At 39.3% G+C, this 20,544-nt stretch overlaps 1 protein-coding gene across 4 annotated transcripts in view; it reads right to left on the bottom strand.

The window, feature by feature from the left end:
• Positions 1-20,544, bottom strand: part of RBM33 (RNA binding motif protein 33) — a 97,734-nt gene that overhangs the window by 70,255 nt on the left and 6,935 nt on the right. For all 4 annotated transcript variants that reach the window (XM_044425235.1, XM_044425236.1, XM_044425237.1 and 1 more), the window contains exons 2-7: positions 15,397-15,475; positions 11,399-11,447; positions 8,003-8,079; positions 5,858-6,167; positions 4,320-4,439; positions 688-859 (exon numbers count right to left, since the gene is read on the bottom strand). In XM_044425235.1, coding sequence (XP_044281170.1) covers positions 688-859; positions 4,320-4,439; positions 5,858-6,167; positions 8,003-8,079; positions 11,399-11,447; positions 15,397-15,475 — 807 coding nt within the window. The remainder of the gene's footprint in view (positions 1-687; positions 860-4,319; positions 4,440-5,857; positions 6,168-8,002; positions 8,080-11,398; positions 11,448-15,396; positions 15,476-20,544) is intronic.

Genomic DNA, 20,544 nt, shown 5'->3' with positions numbered 1-20,544 from the left:
ATTTACACGCGCACGCACACTCAAAGGCATTTGAACAGAATGATAAACTATCATTTAATGTCACATGACCTAAGATTACATTAACACTATGTGTATTCATACCTCTTTTCTGGCCCACAAGATGCAGAAATTTTGTTTCAGCTTTGAACTAACCAGAATTCCACATCAGGACTAACCCCTCAAAATTGCCATTATTTAAACTGCACTTGGTTCAAACAAGCCAGGGTCAATATTTGATAGCTGAGTGGAATAAAGCCGAAGCAATGGATTTCAAGGTATAAAGCAGCCATGGCTTGTTTAAAATGGGAAAAGTGTCCATCGTGCTCTTCATAATCATACTGGGGGAAGCAGCAAAATGGAAGTTCATAAACCAGCATTTCGGCATTCTGATATAGCTCGCTATATGTACTGGACCAGGCAGTATGCAGCTGAAGTTGTAGGGGAAATATCACTGACTGTCACTAAAAGCATGTTAAAGATCAAATCACCTTGCGCAGAACCTCTTTGATCTGTGCTCTTAAATTTTTGGAAAAATATTTAATGATTGATGTTTTCTATTTTATTTATTATCTGAAACTAGTCTTTACCTGAAACGGGACAAAACAACTCACAAATCAATAAATTGTATGTTTTAATTAAACGCAAAAGTTTAACTGTTCTAAGCATTCCCCAAATAGGGAAACTTACCTAAAGTTTCTGGAATGTTTCTTCGTTCTCTTGTTACATCTGATAGCCTAATGATTGTTCCTTCCTTCCGTTCAGTTTTGAAACGTAATCGACCAGACTCTTCATCATCTTCCTCTTCTTCATCAGACTCTTCCTTGGTTTCTTCTTGAAGCTCCAGATTTTCAATAACTGCCTGTAACACAGAAAACATAGCAAATTATAGGGCTTGCAGGTTTCTAATATGCAAGAGGTGGGAGGATGTTCATGTGCGGCATACTAGATGCAAAGATCTCTAACTGGTGCCCCCTGAAGTGTCTCCTGAAAGTCAATTTTACCAGTTATCTTCTACCCAATATAGGGCATAATCCTTACTTACAGTTCACAAGCTATTCTACGGGCTTGTGTCCTTTTCCCTTTAAGTCACCTTTCCAACCACCATTTACCAAGGCCCACAAGAGCCTTTCCCCAACCTAGTGCCCTCCAGATGTTTTAGTCTTCAATTCACAGCAGCCCATGCCAGGAAGACCAATGGTCAGGGAATAGTCAAAAACATCCAGAGAGCACCAGGCTGCTGAGGCCTCGGTTACAACAATCATGATTTCATGCACTGGCATTTCAAACAAGATTCATGAGACCAGACAAAGACACATCTCCTGCCAGCTTTTCTCATCTCTCTCTTCCTTGAAGTTACATGCAATTAGAAAACTAAGTCTACTAAAAAGTGGGAGACCCAGTGCGCTGGATTTCTAAGCCTTTTACTGACACCCACCCCACCACCATCTGATTAAAGCACTCCTAGAAAAATTGAGATGCAAGGGTATGTATCTGCAGATGAATAGCCACCTTTACACAGTACTTTACTCTCATGAGGAAGAATGACAGAGGAGGTGGTTAGTTTTGCTTATCATGAACTATCTAAGCAATCTGTTCAATGTGGCCACAAGAGATGCAATTCTAGGCTATAAAAATTAGAATATGATGAATATAGGTATGGAAATCAAGGTGATGTGTAAGACCTTACTTGAATACTCTCTACAGCTTTATAACTTAATAAAGGATTAGATTTCAGGATAGGTACATCCCTGGAGGTTTGAGATTTGGAGTTATTTAGTCCACAAGAAAGAGTTATTTAGTCCACAGGGAAGAGAGTGAGAGAATGGTTAACTCGGACCGGAAGGTGTATATAAAATATGCCTATTGATAAATACATGTATAAACATAGGAAGATATAAAGTAAAGGAGATGACATGCTCAGTATTTATATAGCACGATTCATATACATGAAGCTGCACATTACGTAATGAGATAGATCAGCTTGGAGATTTCACTCTCCCTTGACTGCCCAATCTAAGTCTTATATTTATTATCTTACTTGGAATGGAAAACAATTGAATTTATGAGAGCTAACATATTAGACATATGCTGTATTTTTCTAATATAAGGGCTCATCCATTAGAAGACTTGAACAAGGGGGAAAGTCTCAGTACTGTGGCGTTTACATTATATTCATGACACTTCACAAGCCCCTGTAATTCTATTTTCAGGTGTTTACAACATGCTTCCTTTTGTGATTCAAGAAGTGACTCAAACATACATAAAAAGTACAAGGCACAATAGGCTTTCAACTTCTGAGAGAACCAAGTGGAATTCTGAGAAAACAACATGATGAGCCCATTTTTTAAGGTCATACAGCAAATTGGAGGGGGGGGGGTGACTGTCAAACAATCTCACTAAAGCTCCAACTTCCTGGTTTAAAAGCAACTGAGAACTAAGATGACAAACCTTAAATCCAAAAGGATAATATAATCCCCTGCCTCAAATGTTGGCACTGAAAGCAAAGAGTGGCATCTAGCCTCTTGCAGAATGGGAAAGGAAAATAAATGTGTCGGACAAAAAATGAACTTATTGCTCAGTTGATAATTGGTCTTCTCATGGGCGGCTGCCCAAAGTCACTTTGAATTTCTTGACTCTAGCTTCTGGAAAGATGTCTCTTTATCCGAAGGGCCTGAAGTGCCAGATGTCAGAATGCTTGAGGTATATGTTATACTGCATTTTTATTAAACTTTGGCCTTGCTTAAGAAGACAACCTCCTTGCTCATCTGGTTCTTCCAACTCTGAAATGAATGTAATGGGGCATGTAATCCATAAAAAAGTGGACTACTGCAATCAGGCCACAATCCAGCACAACTGAGGTATTGTCCAGTGGTGGAAATTTAGCCTGTTTATAAACAGAAGGTCAGTAATTTCTGCTGGGTGTAGATAATGCATTTCAAAGGTTTCAGTAGCTGAATGGAATTAATTTACGACTAGACACAAATGGCCCTAGACAGGAATTAACCTAGAGAGGTGAGTTAGTTCCACTAGAGAAAAGCAAAAGTAGAAGAGTGCATTTAATAGTACCATGTCCATTGATACAACAGTTGTTCATCTGGTGTATACATGGTCCTATCTGAAAATAAAAAGGTGTGCTTACTTTTTCAACTATTCATGCTGCTAAGCACCTGCTGGTCCAAACAATATCAAGAGATAAGGAAAAAGTTAGATATATGTAACATTGCTTCATATTAACATTGCATGCTTCTGTCCACTAATCAGAGTGAGAAGAAACGGGTTAATGTCATAAACAAAATAAGACTGGCCCATTTGACTGTTGAGACTGACTGTTTGAGCCATGTCCTGTCACTTCTTCCACCTCACCTGGAAAGGTAACAGGTCATGTGACTGTTCTGTCCCCCACCATGACCAGAGAAGCAGGTGTTTCTCTCTCCTCTCTAAGCTAACCGGTTAACAATGAAGCAAGATATCCTGCCTGAAAATACCAACCTCTCCTTCATGTAAGTCACATGTGGACTGTTTGTAAGTAAATAAACCTTTTCTACCTTTTATTAAAAAGTCTCTTGCTGTAGAGTCTAATAGATCCATGTGCAGGCAACAGACTCTCAAACTAAATCTGCTATTTAATGCTTACCTCTGCTTAACATCCATAGAACTAAATATGCAACAGGTTCCCAATGGAAATGAGGCAGTTTAAGCCAGGTTTCCCCAAGCCAAAATCCTTCAGATATCTTGGATAACAGCTCCCATCACTACAGCCAGGAAGGCTAGCCTATGCAACTCAAACACTGACCCAGGACCAACTCATACCAGCTAAAGTCATCAACCCAAAATATGTTAACACACCTAGGGCTAAGGAAACACACATATAAAAAGGAAAAATAGGGCTGTCCAGGGGCTAACCAGTTATTGGAGTGGACCTTGTAGAAGTAAAAGTAGCAGGGAGGTCTGCCAGAAAAGAAAAGGAACAGGAGCAGCAGAAGAGCAGCCACTGAGACAAGAGTAGCAGGAGAACTGTGTTCAAGTCATGAGGCTCTCAGTGATCATGGTAACAGCTGTTTGCAGCAGATGGTCTCAGGAAGTTTGATTATCCTGATAGCCTGCTTCAGTTTTCTGACCAGGCAAGGATGATAACATAAAAGGATAGTATGGCTAATACAGGATGATAGCTTCTCTCAGTCCATTTTTGTACCTTCAAAGTTATAAATATTGACACAAGGACTGAAAGACAAATACAGAGCAGATAACAGCCCCGCAAACATTTGAATCCCTTGTAGTAAGCAATACTGTGCCTTTAAAATTTCACTTCTCTTAAGTACCTCTTCTGACTCATTTGGAGGTGTCTGGGTATCAGGAGCCTCTTCCAGTTCTTCTTCAGCTACATATTCTTGCTGTTCAATTACTTGCTGTTCTGTGTAGGACTGCATATATTCTTCATCCTGAAATAATTGCAGAAGACAATTTATTTTAATATCCCTACCACTACTTACATATTCAGTAGGGTCTGGTACATATGCAAAGTTTCCAACATTTTAACCACAATAAGTAGATTGAGAGGAAGCCAAAGAATTCTACAATCCCCTCCCCACCTCACAAATGAAGTCTACCTGCAACTTCCTAAGCCTACCTCAGATACAACTGATCTATGTAAAAATTAGCTTTAACTAGGATTTTAAGTTTTTTAACAAATGGTAGCTAAGAGGAAACCTGGTTAATATTGACCATGACACCCATATAACACTTGACTGTGATTAAGGCAGAATAAGAGAACTGGGAATTTACACAATTAAGATGCATATCCATGTAATCTAGTACAGGATTATGCCTGTACTAGACCCAAATCAGCATGTTTCAAGCTCTATTTGGAAGCAATTAATTTAGGAGAATATAAGCTCTCTCTAGTGATTTCAACACATTAAAATAGGTTTACTATAACTGTTGTAACAATGAGAAATGTATGCTAAATCAACTAAAATTCATATTAGCTATAAAAGTAATAGTGTTTAATTAATTCAAGAGTAATGAAGCATCACTATGTATTGTTTTCCCACTGTATTGTTTTTTCCCTTTAGTATTATGACTAAATATAAGTTATAACAAGAGCAACCTCCTATTATCACCTTGCACAAAACAAGTATTTTGTGATACTTCAGTTGCTCCTATGAAAGGTTTGCCCTATTGCAAATTTTAGGAGGAGGTAATAGATGCTTTTTAAAAAATAAAGCAAAATGAAAGTACCAATAAATCTTCCTAGGTTTTCTCTGCAAAATATTTTGGACAAATGTTAAGATTTTTTTTATTTCAAGTCAGGACAGATATCCTCAATAACTAAAACAAATTGTGCATATGACATTTTCTGAAGTAACCTCCAATCTCTTTATTCAGGTTAGACAGTTCTCAGTTACAAAAAAAAGGGGAGGGTGGAAATGAGTGAGCAGGACATCAATCACTTTGGAATATTAGCACCTTAAGGATGTCTTTAGCAGGTCAATAATCTTTTCACCTTCGAAGGACTTTATCAGATCTTGTTTAAAGCCTGGATAAAAGCTTTTGCATTAAGTACTTCTAACAATTGGCACTGTGTCTCCACCACACAAAGCTGTTTTCTTCCTTAAGGATACAATCCTCAAGGTCATGATTCTCAACTGCCTTCCAGAATGACAAAGGAGCATTACCTACAGCCAAACAAGCTGTCAACACAAACTTTGTCACAGCCTAGATAAAGAAACTGGCAGACAGTGATAATAGGTCTAATTTTCCCCCCATCCCTAGGGAGGTAAACAGATTTCAAATCAGTCTAAAAACCTAGGCATGTGAAGCAATGTAATCTCAGAAAATACAATGGAGAAAAACTCACTGGAAATTCATCTAGAGGTTCATTGATTTCGAGTTCTAACACTTCATCATTATAAAGCTCTTCTTCTCCCTGATCTTCCCCATATTCTATTTGGTCTTCTGTCAGCTCAGCCTCTGGGCCTTCATACTGTCCTTCTGCATACTCTTCAGCATACTCTTCAGGCTCTTCCGATTTCTCATAACCCAATTCATCTTCCCCTTGTTCATACTCAGAATTTTGCTCCATAGATGGATCATTACCAGACTCCGACAGCTCAAAGGAAGTAACCATGCCAGATGTAGCATTAAGACCGATGCTGACATCCTGAGTACTACGGTACAATAAAAATGAAAACAGATACACATTTTAAAATAAGTTTAACCACAATTAAGAGGACAAGATGCAGGTGTGTGGATTTTGTACAAGATGAACACAGAGCACTCTCTACATGAACTAGCAAAAACTTGAATCAGTGCCACAAACTCATAATATGCATACTTATACCAAGGCTTATCACCAGCTGCAGGCTATTTGACCAGAGGGATCAAACCAACCAGATGGTCCAGCAGGTTAGGCTGGCAAGAAGTACAGAGTAACCAAGCAAGCTGCATTCAATTTTAATTCTCAGACCAATAAATAGACAGAACGAGAAAAGAACCTGCTTTACTCTAATGGCAACAATACTCATCATTTTAAGCTACATTAGTACTGCCAGGCAGCTATTACTTTGGCCTTTCTTTCACTTTTATTTCTTATAATTAAAAACTGCTTTTTAAAAGTTTGTGCTTAAATGGACTCCCAATGGCAATTTGCATCTAATACTTATAAGCATGTAGCCCTCTAATTTTAAATGGGTCTCCAATCTGCAGCATTACCTAGCCAATGAATTTTGCAGTAAAAGCCAAAAAGGGAAGAAACTTGGGGCTTTGATGTCCTTCCTGCATAATTTTTCCAAATTAGTAATAACTTCCCAGTTTTTGTGCCTCTCTCTCCAAGACCTATTCATGCAAAGTTATAGTGAAGAACAAATTAGTTCAGGAAAGCATGTGGGACAGACTAATGAACAAATGCACCCAAGTAAATCTATTAGGGCTGCCACCCAATTAAGGAAATTTAGTTGATCAATCTTACAAATTTAGTTAGATTACATCTGCATATGGATAAACGTTACAGCTCTTAACCATATTTTGTGTTTCAGATTATATAAACACTGAGTCAAGCATCACCTTAGAAGAGGTCTTCATTTCTGTACAAGATAAAAAAGGAGACCACTTTGAGAGGGTGCTCATCATCTGTAGTTTTTATAAATACTCATATTTCAAATAATGCTGTTTAAAGTCTACTGCCTGATTAATCAGAAGCATCTTTTATTAGATTAAAACTTTCATTTAGTTTTTAGCAAGTTATATACTGGAGGCATAACACTAGTTTTTTCCATTAGAATTTATCATGAAAACTGTGATTCTTAAGGAATTCCAATGCAGAAGCCAAGTTTTTAAATGAGCCTAACACTGCACTGCAGAATACATCCAAGAAACCAGGTTCTATCCTGCAGGCATCTTCTGTTTAATTTTTAAAAGTAGCTCAACAAAGTGAACTTCTAGTCATGTTCTTCCAGAAAAGCGGCACCTTATTTTCATGGATTAGGCGTCATACACAGGCAGATCCTTTGTGCAGAGCCAAAGCACATTATGTTTGCTGATCCACCATTCCAACAAAGGCCATTAACTGTGTGTGCCACAAGGTACTCTACATGGTGCTGCTGCTGCAGCTCTTTGCCTACACCTTGCCCCCATCCTCTGCTTCAGGTACAAACTGAGGAAAACAGGCTGCCTCAGCTCAGCATTTCACCAAGTGCAACACTAAGAGTGTGCTTAGGATTGCACCTGGAGACATCTTGGGGTCAGCTGGGGATCTAGGGATGCCTTGTCCTATGAACGCTGCAGCCACAGGGAAAGAATATCAAGATCCACAGCACCCACTAACTCCCTGGAACAGCAGGAAGAAATAGTATTTGCTTCCATACCCTGCAGATGTTATATTATTTTAATCGTTTTTACATTTTACAGCCATCTTGCTGAAGTGGTGGCTGTACTCTTAAGGCCTTTAAAGAGATTGGTTTAAAAAGCCAGTTATATTATTTGGCTTATGTTGTAAGAAACATACCTGAAATGTTGATCCTCTTCATTGTCACTTTGTAGGAGATCATCATTCAGTTCTTCATCTGACATATCAGACTGAGTCTACATTTAAAAATTAAAAAATGAGCTTGAGGTTACCCCACACAAAATGTGTAAGAGTAACAATGTACTTTTGTGAGGTATGATCAGTAAGCAACAAGTTTCCAAGATCCCCCGCTACTACTTTATTCTGAAGAGTCCATGAATCACTTGGAAACCTATAGTTGACCATTTTGCATTTTAACAGTGAGCTAAATATAACTAACGGTAGGGACTGGTGAAACTAGTTCACCAAAATTCAGAGAAGGGCAAACTGAAGTCTAATTTCTAGTAATGCTACCAGCACAGGAGTAGGACTTTATCCAGGAGATCTAGGCTTAAGCCCCTGCTCAACTGCAACACTTAAAAGGTGTCTTTAAGGAAACGCGTCACATCAGCAAGTGCCATTGATGTTGTACAAGCACTAGCTTGTCCTAGAGCAAAATAAACAGCACTGGAAGCTGCCGGAGCTAAATAAATAGCAGTGGAGGCCTTTTCACCATTTCTCAGCTTCACAGCAAACTTTTTGAAGAAGGTTAAAGCAAAAGGGAAGTCAAGTTTGCCACCCTCAACTCCTTGGGAGAAAGGGCAGGTTAAATAAGCTTAAAAGTTGTAGTACCAAAGTCCCATCTGATTCCTTGGAATTAGTTTTCATTTGAAGAATGCCTAGCCTACATACAAACCACCTTTATTGTTCCATCTGTCAAGAATCTTTGAATAGAAATATTTAAAGAAAGAAACAACAATTGGCTAGAACATTTAGCTGGCAAGACAAACATGCTATACTGCCAGAAATGGTGCCATGAAAAGTGACCCAACACAGTCTGAAGAGAAAAAGACCAAAGTTATGTCTTTAAAGCAGAATTCACCTCATAATAACATACACATGTCAGAATACTTATATGTAGAAGCATGGGACAATCAAATGGGGTGGTTCATTTCTGGTTGAGAGGTAAACTACTTAAGGCCTAAATAATATTGGTACATGTGTTCAGCTCTACCTTAATTCAACAACTTCATTCTAGAGGTTGATAACAGGGAAAGAAAATGAGAAAGATCTAGAGAGACAGAAAGTGTGAGGAAATTGGAAAGAGTTCAGAGAACAGCAATGAAATTGCTATGGGTTGGAACATCTCTTATGCTGCTCTGAACTCCTTCCAAATTGTTAATTGTGTTGTCAACATTTGTTTCTATCCAACAGGAAGCAGATCAAGTATTAAGTCACTAAAAAAGATCCAGATTGGTTGGATTTCCTTAGAGGCAAACACAACTAGATTAAATTCACTCAAAGAGAATAGCTTTAAAATGAGACAAACTTTTTTTGTTTTGCTTTTCAACTAAGGAACAGTATGAGTGTTAAGTAAAATAGTATTAACAAAAAAAGAACAAGGACAACAAATCTACCACTATTTGTTTTGTTGGCTAAGGAAAAAGGAAGGGGGGCAACGACTTGCTATGTTTAAGAAGCAATGCAAACAAAGACCACCACACGCAACAACGAGAGTTCTGTGTACAAAATATAAATTGCATTAATAATTTAGCATGAGTGGGACCAAAAATAATCCACAATTCTTTTGATGCAGGCAGGTTACCAGAAAGGGAGGGAGGGAGGGAGCTCACTAAAACGTATATTAAAACCAATTAAAATGGTCCAGCCTGGTTTGAACATATGTTCCAGCTTTAGAAATTATAGTTTATGAAACAAGCACCTATTGTCAGAGGTCACATACATCTCACCTCTTTTACACTGGATTAATTCTAAACCAATTCCTGGGTTATTATCCTGGTTAATTAACTGCCATTAAAACAGGCCTTGCCATTCCAAGGCAACACATAAAAGAGAAGAAATGTGTGGCCTTGACACTCATTCCCAGTTTCACAATACAATTTGATTTTGTTATGTACCAATGTACACCTAAACTAGGACATACTATCAGTAAAAGGGCTGTTTGTCAGAAGCATTAACAAAAATACCTGGAAGTACACACATTTGGTTGGCCTCAACAGCAAACCAAGCCTTGTATTTGCCCACTTCCCTCCTTTTCACTGGTTTTCCATTAAGATTCTCACGAGGTCCAAACAAATCTCCCTAACCCTAACCCCTTCCTCAGTCTAAGTTTGGAGGTGGAGGGTGCAGGGCTTCAGTGCACCTATGCAAACTTGCCACATGGTATCCCCAAAGCACCCCCCCCACACACACACACACACACACACACACACACACTTTCTCTGAGACTTGAAGCTGGGGAAGGGTCAGAGCTTACTACACAGCTTCGCAAATTATATCCATCTACCTTCAAAACCCCAAGTTTCACATGGAAACTGCAGCTCACTAGAATTTGTCGAGGGGATATTTGTCAAGGGGAGCCAAAGTATGAAATCTTATTTATGTTAAACATTTTTATTTCCTACTTGATCTCCTATTCTGTAACTTAGATTATGCTAGTGTCATCATATGATTGATAATGCTTGAACAGAATTAGATAGTCAACTCTAATATTAAGCATATGATTAAAAAGACTGAAAGAAAAGTATCCAAATTTAGCACCAGGGAGCTACCACAAGGAAAATTAATGTTTCATACTAAAAAAAAAAAGTTTTTCAAAGTAAATACAAAGACCACGCCAAGAGAAGAATCCAGCACCTTGAACAAAATTACGCTCATATACATCAACGTTTGCAAGCAAAAGGGATGAGCAAAAAATTAGTTATTTTTTTCCATGCAAAACTAATTCAACCTTGCATCTATTTGTCATTTCACAATGCACTACTCATATGTTTTCACGACCTCTTCAATGTCATGAGAAGTAGAACTTTGCTTTAAAAAAAGAAATGGAAATGGCACAGCTCAGGATGCCCCAACCTGTACCACCAACACCACATTTTAGTACTTGCCTTGCAAGATTAAGCAACCTGGAAATACAATTTTCTGCTCAATACTCTTAAAATGAGAGAGCAAAACAAAGCAATGCAGCCTCATTTCATGAGAACACTGCATATTCCAAGATGTGCCTCAGTGCCACAAGCATCATGTGTAAGGAGCCACTATACTTGTTACAGATCTTCCTGGCAATACCCCATATATATTTGTGTTCGTAACTTTCCCCAGACACAGCCAATCAGTCCATACATGAAGGAAACAGTGCTGACTGGGAAACTTAATTTTTAGTCTGCAACTGCTCTCCACACGTTTCCTTCAAATGTGAAAGAAAACTCAAGCAGATTATTGACAGAGGTGCGCCAAAGCACTCTAGACACACAGAAAACCACTGGAACTGAACAAATTAATGTATCTTTTTACTACATAAATTATGCATATATTTTAAACAGGTTTCTTATTTACCTTTTTGCCAGTCAGCAAATCTTCTCCTAGCAAGTCATCATCTAATTCACTGGAAGAAAAAAGAGCATTTTCAGTTCTTCAGAAAAGGAAAGATGTATGTCCAAGCCCTACATATGCCAGCTGTTCCTTCTAATTTATCCAGATTAGTGTGGAAGACCTCAACAGCACAGTAGATCTACAGAACAATGAGCTCATCTTCCAGACAGACACCCCAACTTACTTGTTTTATTGAAGAGAGCTAAAAGGGAAAGACAATGAGTTGCAAAATTTGAACTCAAGGTTTCATCTACTGACTCTGAATGAATGCATAATTATTCTTTTTACCATCTTCTGACTGGGTTTGGAGGATTGGGGAAGAAGCCATGGAGACGTCTTTTCCCATTTCAGAATATACCTGTGTGCATAATGGGGCATAGCCTGCCATGTTGCCCAGTAAGAGTAAATGGCAAGTGTGGCTTCCAAACCATCCCACGACCCTAGAACAGACCATGGGTTGCAGGGTGGCTTGGAAGCCACCTCCACAACCCATTTACTGGCTGCAGATGCTAGAAAATAAAGCAGCACATCAGGGAAAAAAGCCATGGCTTCTTTTTTCCTGCAATCCCCACACCCACAATCTGTTCAATGTTTAGTTCTGCATCCTCTTGCTTTTGCCCACTGACTCTCAATGGTAAGGAAATACAGCAAGTTAATTAAATCAAATCCAGAAAGAAACTCAATGCTCATCTAATTTTAAAGGAAGGCTAATATTCTCAAAACTGAAGTTGCTTTTTGCTTTAACTTCTACAAGATAAGCTACTTACTAAAGCATAAATCTCTAAAGAGCAAGATGTAGGACATTTGTCCAGCATAAACACAGTTGCAAATGTGCTGAACCAAAGCAGCTACTCAGCATGTATCATAATTTGCAGATCCATACTCTACTGCACTCCGACTCCAAATCTAGAGCTGGGGAAGAAAGCAAGGAATTCCCTCCTTTCTGGAGTGATGGCATCTTAACTCAAGACAATATGCATGATTACAAAGGAGCATCAACCTGGGATTGGGACGCCCATATAAAGTCCCCAAACAGCTCATTCAAAAACTTTTCTGATTCACTCAGCTTCTCCAGCTTAGCCTCCTTGGCTTCAAGGGAACAATGTTTTTCTCTCTCAACTAGTAGCTCATTTTACCAAGCATATTCTCAACATCTTTCCTGGACAGACAGCCATATATGTTAAACTCAATGCAACAACCTGGATTCAACCTACACTCTTACTGGCTGTTTTGTTATTATGTAAACTAAAGCTATGTTATTTAGTAGCAGTAATAACAGGAATGGCTACTGGAAATGGCCCCGGTGCCTTATTGTTGAACACACATGGGTGCTTCATGCATGTGCATGCATTGCTTCCTTATACACTGGCACTTTGTTACTAGGGCTTCTCCTCACATACAGTAATCTGGGCTCCCTCACACACTTGTCCTACTTTATACACTTGGCATGGATACCCCAACCACTGTGCAGCCAATTAGAGTAGAAGGCCTCATTAAAAAATACCTGTAGCACTCATGTTCCTGCTGCTCAAAGCAGCAACAGCCATCAGTGCTGCACTCGGGAACTAATTCAAATTTCTTCCTGTGAGTACCCAACACGGCACTGGTGAGGACCTCCAACAGTGCCCACAAAGCGCTCTACGTCCTGCCCCCTTCATAGATTAACTTGTAATCATACAAAGCTTTGAGAAATGTTGTGGAACCAGGTTCTCCTTCCCCTTCCTAAATCTGACACAATCTGCTGCTGGGCAAGCAGAAAGATGAAGAAACATGGATTTCTGGTCCTGCCCAATTTTCTCCTACCTGTGCTGTCCTTTTCCCTTTGCTCATTTCCTCTAATCCCAGTCTCACTCCTTCTCTTGACTATCCAGTTTGTCATTCTCTCTCCCTACTCTCTAACTGGCTATTTCTCCCTTCCTCCCAGCTTTTAGCCTCATTATTTCTCTCCCCCACCACTCAACCTTGCTATTTTTTGCCATTCTAGCTGCTAGTCTCACTTGTTCCTCTCCTACTTCCCCCTTCCTCCAAGTTGCTAGCCTTGCTTTCTCTCTCTCACCCTTCTCTTGCTCCTTCTTCTTGCTCTACCCAACCTCTAGCTTAGATGAATAGAAAAATCAGGCCTGCTCAGAAGTAAAGCCCACTGCACTTCACGGAATCCCACAAGAAGGTACCTTGCTGTGCTAATCTGTGGATTGGCTATGAAATTCAGACCATGTCCAGCTTTACTCTTTTTCTTGGATGATCTATGCACCTTTTCACTAGGCAGAACCCCACAGCAGCTACTATGTGACCAGCCACATTTTGCGTAGAACCCATGTTTTGTGTCCATAGCAACTTTTCAAATTTGCACTGATCCAGAAAGGCTGGCAAGAAGAAGGCATAGGAAGTATAGGATCCAGGAAGGCATAGGAAAAGGGCAGCATATAGCAGCAATGGGTCACTTGACTATGTCTGTTCACCAATACCATCCTCCTCAAATAGTGCCCCTGCCATCTGACGGGCAGGGCTGGATGCTGGGGACAGAGCAGTCTAAGTGATAGCTGAGGCAGAGATCCTTCTCTGGGAGCCCTCTTTGTGAAGGAAATTAGGAGTAGCTACCCAGAGAAGGGCCTTTTCAGTGGTGGTGCCCCAATTTTGGAACATGCTCCCCAGAGAGGTTCGCCTGGCACCGTCGCTTTATTCTTCTCCTTATTTTCCCAACATTTTAATATTTAATTGGTTTTATCTTTGATTTTATCACTAAGGGTCAATTGCAGCATGTTGTTTAGCTGGTATGTTGTTTTTTGTAAGCTGTCCAGAGACTGTGGTATTGGATGGCATATAAACATTTTAAATAAATAAATGCACCCAGCTTGCAGAATGGTCTTCTCAGGGAGGTTCACCTAATATTAGAGCCAAAGTCTTTTTAACACTAGGGAAGCAACCCATTTTCCCAGCCTTATATAACACACACAAGTGTGTTTAATGGTATGCTTTCTTCTTTTTTAACTCTTGTTTGATTGCTTGTACTTAAATGGCATCATATACATCTTTAAAATAGCCATAAGCTTTCTAATGTATCAGTTCCCATTATAATGTGCTTCCTGTTCAAGCAGTTGCATGTGGCAATGAAAACAGCAACACTGTTCCATCCAGCCTGCCTTGCTTAGGCCTCTGCTTACATCACAACAGCTAGAGAAGAAGACAGTGACAGCTTCCAGGTCTCTTTATTTCTGATCATAGCACCTGCCTGCCCCACACCCCCAAAACAACTAGACATAGCTAATTTGAACCCAAGAAAGAATTAAAGGCTAAAGCAGTAAGCTATGTGTTGCTATTCAAAATAAATATGTTATGCGTCCAACAAAATAGATTTTTTTCCCATAGAGTTGTCTATTTTGAAAAGAAGCCAACTTGCATTTTGCTAAGAAGCCAGCTGCAACTGCTGCCAACCTTTTGTGTGTTACTCTTCATTATATTATGACTTACACAGGACAGGTATGGCTTGCGAGACCTCGTCATTCACCCTAAAGTCCATCCGCAATTTAAAAAGCTTCCCAAAGTGCCAACTTTGAGGTAAGAGTGAAAGTCTATCTATTAGTGTGTAGAAAATCTATAAATGCTTGCAGATGTTTATATATAAATGTACAAAAGAGCATGGGGTGGACCTGCCACTTTTATATTGGCCAAATTCCAGTTTTTGCTTTGGCCTCACCAATCAGCAGAACCCAGAAAGTTTGTGAAACTCTTCCCTTAGACTGAAGACGGCTCCTCGCAACACACACACATTGCTGGGAGCTCTTTATAGCAGGTATAAGTTTCCCCACAAAGGAACATTTGACATGCATATAGAAGGTTGAGGACTTCATTAGTGTCTGAATTTGCACTTCTAAAACAAAACAAAAAAAGCAGCATACAAAACAGATACACAAGAAAGCAAAACGGATTCCATATAAAGCATCCGAACATGAAAAATGTCTCACCTGTCCCAGTCATCATCTCCAGTTCTCCTCCTCCAGGATCTTTCTGCACCAGGCTTATCAAACTGATCAAAGTCATCATCTGTTAACACAAGACATTTAGTGATTTGTGCATATAAAGAAAATGCAGGTTGTAACACAGCAGTGCTAATTTTCTCTTTGGGAACCCAAGTTTGCTTTTGCAGTGTGCTTCTATGGGAAGAACTGGAAATATATATTAGGTTTATAAGCTTTGAAAAGATCATACTGGTTTGTTGGCAGTCCTAGCTGTCATTAATTTTCCCAACCCTTTCATGTTGAAACTGCTGCTGCTAATACTTTCTTCCTTGTTTGGTCTTTTGATTGCTTGTTATTTTAAGCTGATTATCAATTTTGTTAATCACCTTGGGGGCTTCACTGGGTATCAATTTAAATAAATCCAAGTTCTTCTAAGTCACTTTACCTTACTCTAATGGAACCCAAAACACCCTGCGAGAGACACATTCCAGAAATTGATGCACAGCATAAAATCAAATCACAGAGCAATTTTAAATGGGGAAGGGGCACGAGTGAAGATTTACCATCCCATCCACAGACCTAAACCAGTGAGGTAGCTTCCCAGATGGTGCACTTCCCATAGCTTCTACCCCACTGTCAGAAGATCTTTCTGCAGGTGAAGGCCAGAATGTGGCCACCTCTACTATATCCTGGGCAGGTTCACACATCATGTGAAGCCACCCTGCAAATAAGCTGCAATAAGTTGGTCATTCACTGAAAAACCCACAGTTCACCAGGCAAATGAGATGCAGGGTAAGCTGTCCTGGTCTCTTTCCCCCAGGTTCCCTTTCAGTCCTCTAGCTCCCAGGATCCTCTACACCAGAGCCTTTCTTATCCCCTCCTAACTCCAACTGCTACTCCTTTTTGTTTGCTGCCTTCAAAAAATCGTAGCCACAAAAAAATTGCAATTGGTGCTATGTTTTTCGTATTATTTTTTCAGCACCAGCAAGTTATGCTACTTTTTTTTCTTTTTGGTCAGTCTTTCACAAGGGCATACTTATGGCTGTCAGATATGTGTAGTCTTGTTGGGTTAATTACCTTGTATACAGAATAACTATTAAAAAATAAAAAGTTGACATTAAAATTATACATAATTCTCATTTGCAATAACTCTTTTCTGGCTTCATGAGGCAAACTACAACCTCTACTACCAACAGTGTGGAATCCAAAGGTTGTTTTGGGCAGCAGTTTACAGAAGTGCAGAATTGCAACAATACCAATTCAGAAGTCACTGCCCCTATTCTAAGTAAAACTTGCTATACCTGACAGGAAACCATGAAAACGGGGCAGATCAAAAGCAGCTTTCCCAAGCAACCATGGCAAGGGCAAAATATAAACCCTGCATATCCCCTTTTCCATTCACCCTTTTTCCTAGAAATTACACACTATACACAAGATATGGACACATACTTCCATGCAGGCTATTTGGCAACATTTCTTACAAAAATCTACAGCCCCAAAGATACTGTTTATGCAGACCCCTGATCAACAGTGTATAAATTTTAGTGTATAGCTCATAGTATCCCTACTCCATCAACTACTCAGAGAAAGCTTTCAAACCTAAAACACATAACAAGATTGCAAAATTGTATTCTTGCAGACAATATTATCTTCTCAGTAAAGATTTTCTTATGAAACAGTAGCTAATATCACCATTGCCTGCAGGGTATTTATTTCTGCAGTCTTTATCTTGGGGTACTATTTTTTTGTTTTCCTAACATGTAATATTTTCACACTGCTACGTCTGATTCTGATTATAGTAGGGAAGATGCATCTCAGGGTAATTTACAGTAAATCTGCAATGGTTTCTGACTCCCAATACTTTCACAATGGCAGAGACAAATTAACACCTCCACCTAGACAATAATTTACATTGCTGAAATGGAAAGTTTGGAGTAAAGAGGAGTGGGTTTTTGCATAGGACGACTTTGAGTTCCATTTAGTTTTGGTGCTCAAAATAAATCACTCAGGTCAGAATTCTTTAATTCTAAGTGTATGTCTAGCACCAGGTTTCAAATGGTGGGTTGTGTAGTTTCAATTTTTAAAAATCCCAAGTAGTTCCTACAAACCTGAAATATGTCCACACCAGTTCTAGGAAATATGATGTATCCATGTACCATAAGCAAATAGCATGCCTATTAGACTGGGTCAATCTAAATCAGCAAGGAAAATGATGATGGAATCATCCACAATCTATGGAATGTGCTCCCCAGAGAGGTCCACCTGGCGCCGTCGTTATTTGTTTTTCGGCGCCAGGTGAAGACCTTTTTATTTAAACGTCATTTTAATTGTTAACAATATTCACTTATTCATCTGGCCAGGGCGACTTCTTTTCTTTCCTTTTCTTCTTTTCTTTTATAACTTTTCTTTTATAACTTCTTTTATATCGTTTATATTTTTATTTATTTATTTTATATTATTAATTTTAATTTTATATTATTTTTGTATTGTATTGTATTTTATTGTGTTGTAAGCCGCCCCGAGGCTTCGGCAAGGGGCGGCATAGAAATGTTCTAATAATAATAATAATGATTTGAATAGTTTCACACTGATACCTCTTCATACATTTCCAACCCTGGTGCAAATTTGCCACTTAGTCTGCAGTCCTATGGTGAGGCTTCTTTCTGAATAGAAGGCACAAAACTGCTCTGTAAAACATGTTGCTGTACAACTAAAAGGAGTATTACTTACAAAGTGTTGGATGCAGACATACTGCAGAATCCCATGGGATGCTCATCCCCTGCCAATTCCTTTCAAAACCACCAATTCCCTCCCAGAAGTAGTAAGTCCTGTTAATTTCATTTTCCAGGCAGGACCCACTGCTTGTGAAAGGAAGATTTAGCACTTCCTGGGAGAAGCATGAAATCAAGCAGAAACACTCATTTCTGGAAAGAGGCAGATTGGGGGAATTCCTTTACATAAGCGTTGATAGCCTGCCTCTTTCTAGAAGCAAGCACCTCCACTCTTTTTGAATGTAATGGTTCACCATTGTACAAGCAGCAGGTGACACCTATAACAGATTTGGCAGGATATAAGAGAATTGGAGAGGACATAAGCACCTTATTAGATTTTACCTATAGTTATGCTTACCATAAACAGACTGAAATAATTCAAAGGAAGAGTTTCTAGCAGTCACTCCTAATGCCCTAACAAAGAACTGTGATTATCACTAAGCATGGTTTAAAGAAACCAGCTAAAAGCATTAACTATGGTTTGAAGCAGTTTTCTCTGGTCACAGTTAAGGTAACTCAGTTTCTCCAGGTTTAGACATAACGAGTAACCATGATTAGTTGATGATGGAGGCAACAGATTCCAATCTCTTCTTCATGATTGCACCAAAGCTGGCATGAGGAAACTGCACAAGCCCAAGATACTCTGCTGCTTGTGCAGACTGCACTAGGCCTGAGCTCTCTCTCACCTTTGAGCTGGTGCGCACATTCAGACTTGAGTGTTACAGGTGCCATCACAAAATGTTCATCGTGTTTTATTGCAATAGTTCTGGAAATGTCTTTTGACTGACTGCACTATGTTTTAAAGAATTTAATTTTAATTCTTAAAATGTGGTTATTATCATTTTAAACTCTTGTTCATCAACTTGTGTGGACTTGATCCAGACAAGCTGTTTATAATATAGATACATACACGCATGCCTACATACAGAAATGACCATTCCAAAATTGGTGCCATAGAGGATATGGCCAGTCACAAAATACTCATTTCTCAGAAGTCAAACCAGAGACGCTAAAGAACAGATAACATAGCCCCAAACACCTGAGTACAAGGCAGAAATGAGTGGTTGTGGGTGTTGGGTCTCAGACTTCATCTCAACCTAGAGTTTTCTGCTAAATTGGAAACCCACTTCACACAAAACTATTTCTCTCTGCCAGCCAGATCACTCACAGCACAATCTTTCTCTCACAGCGAGAATCAACACTTGAAAAAGAAACTCTTCAGTGGCTCAGTATGATGCATTTGTGCTGCTTTTCGCATACAAAAGCATTTACATTTGTTCTGAACTGGACGCCATTGCTCTGACAGGGTCAAAGCGGGTAAAGCCATGATTCCATCACCGTGTTGTTTCGGACAGATTTCAGCTTGTGCAGCATGACAATGCTAACACAGTGTTTAGCAGACTGAAATTCATCGTGTGCTTTACGGATCCATGCCTTTTCTGGATTTTAACAACTGTCTGAATTGGTGGGTAATACAGTGTACAGTGCACTGGTTGCTCAATCAGTGTAAACTGGTTGACAAAACCGGCTAATTGAATCAGTTCCAATCTGGTTTTAACCTGGTTTTGGAACATAAGCCTTGTTTACCTTGATGGATGATTTGCACAATGGAAAACACATGTGGTGAACAACCCTGGTAGTTCTCTTGGATCCTTCAGTGGCCTTTGATATCCTCAGCCATGGCAACCTTCTAGGATGCCTAGCATAGGTCAGAATGAAGGTACAGTTCCTTCAGTTCTTTCCGGAAGAACACAGCTAGAGGAGTTTATATGAGCTTCACTGGATGCCAGTGAGTTTCATGGCCTAATCCAAATGGGTTTAGGTTACTTGAAAGCCAGCCTACCCTGATATGAAACAGCTGAGTACTAAGATTTTTCATGGAGGTGTTGTTCATGTGTCCAGTGTCATATCCCAATTTACTTGAGCTAACATGACTGATAACCTCATTGCCTCAAATGCAAGTTAGTCCAAGCTGAAATGAAAGTCACTCCATGATAGGTATTTACCATATCCTCTCTTTAACTTTTACAAGCTTAAAAAGTCACAGATAGTTAGAACAATTATTAATTGCCATCCAATGTCCAATCTTGCCTCCAGAGAAAAGGGGTAAAAATGATTGCTTAGAGGAAAAAGATTACACTAACTTTTTGGAAGGCAAAAGAAAAGTTACAAGGACAAAAATAAGGACTGGAAAGGAAACCACCTTTTTCATAAACTGCATCCCTTCCTTTTCATGCAGACCAATCCCCGTATTTTTTAGTAGTGAAATACAGGAAGAGAATAAAGCATATTAAGGGCTATTCTGTTTGTTTTGGGAGACAGACTATTCAAGATGCTGATACATCTGTTCACTGAAGACACCATAAGTTAGAGCTTAGTGGGA

This window comes from Varanus komodoensis, unplaced genomic scaffold (genome assembly GCF_004798865.1).
Source record: "Varanus komodoensis strain SLA01 unplaced genomic scaffold, ASM479886v1 scaffold15, whole genome shotgun sequence".
NCBI classification, from domain to species: domain Eukaryota; kingdom Metazoa; phylum Chordata; class Lepidosauria; order Squamata; family Varanidae; genus Varanus; species Varanus komodoensis.
Note: the sequence above shows the minus strand (reverse complement) of the source record. Positions and strands in the feature narration are given on the sequence as shown.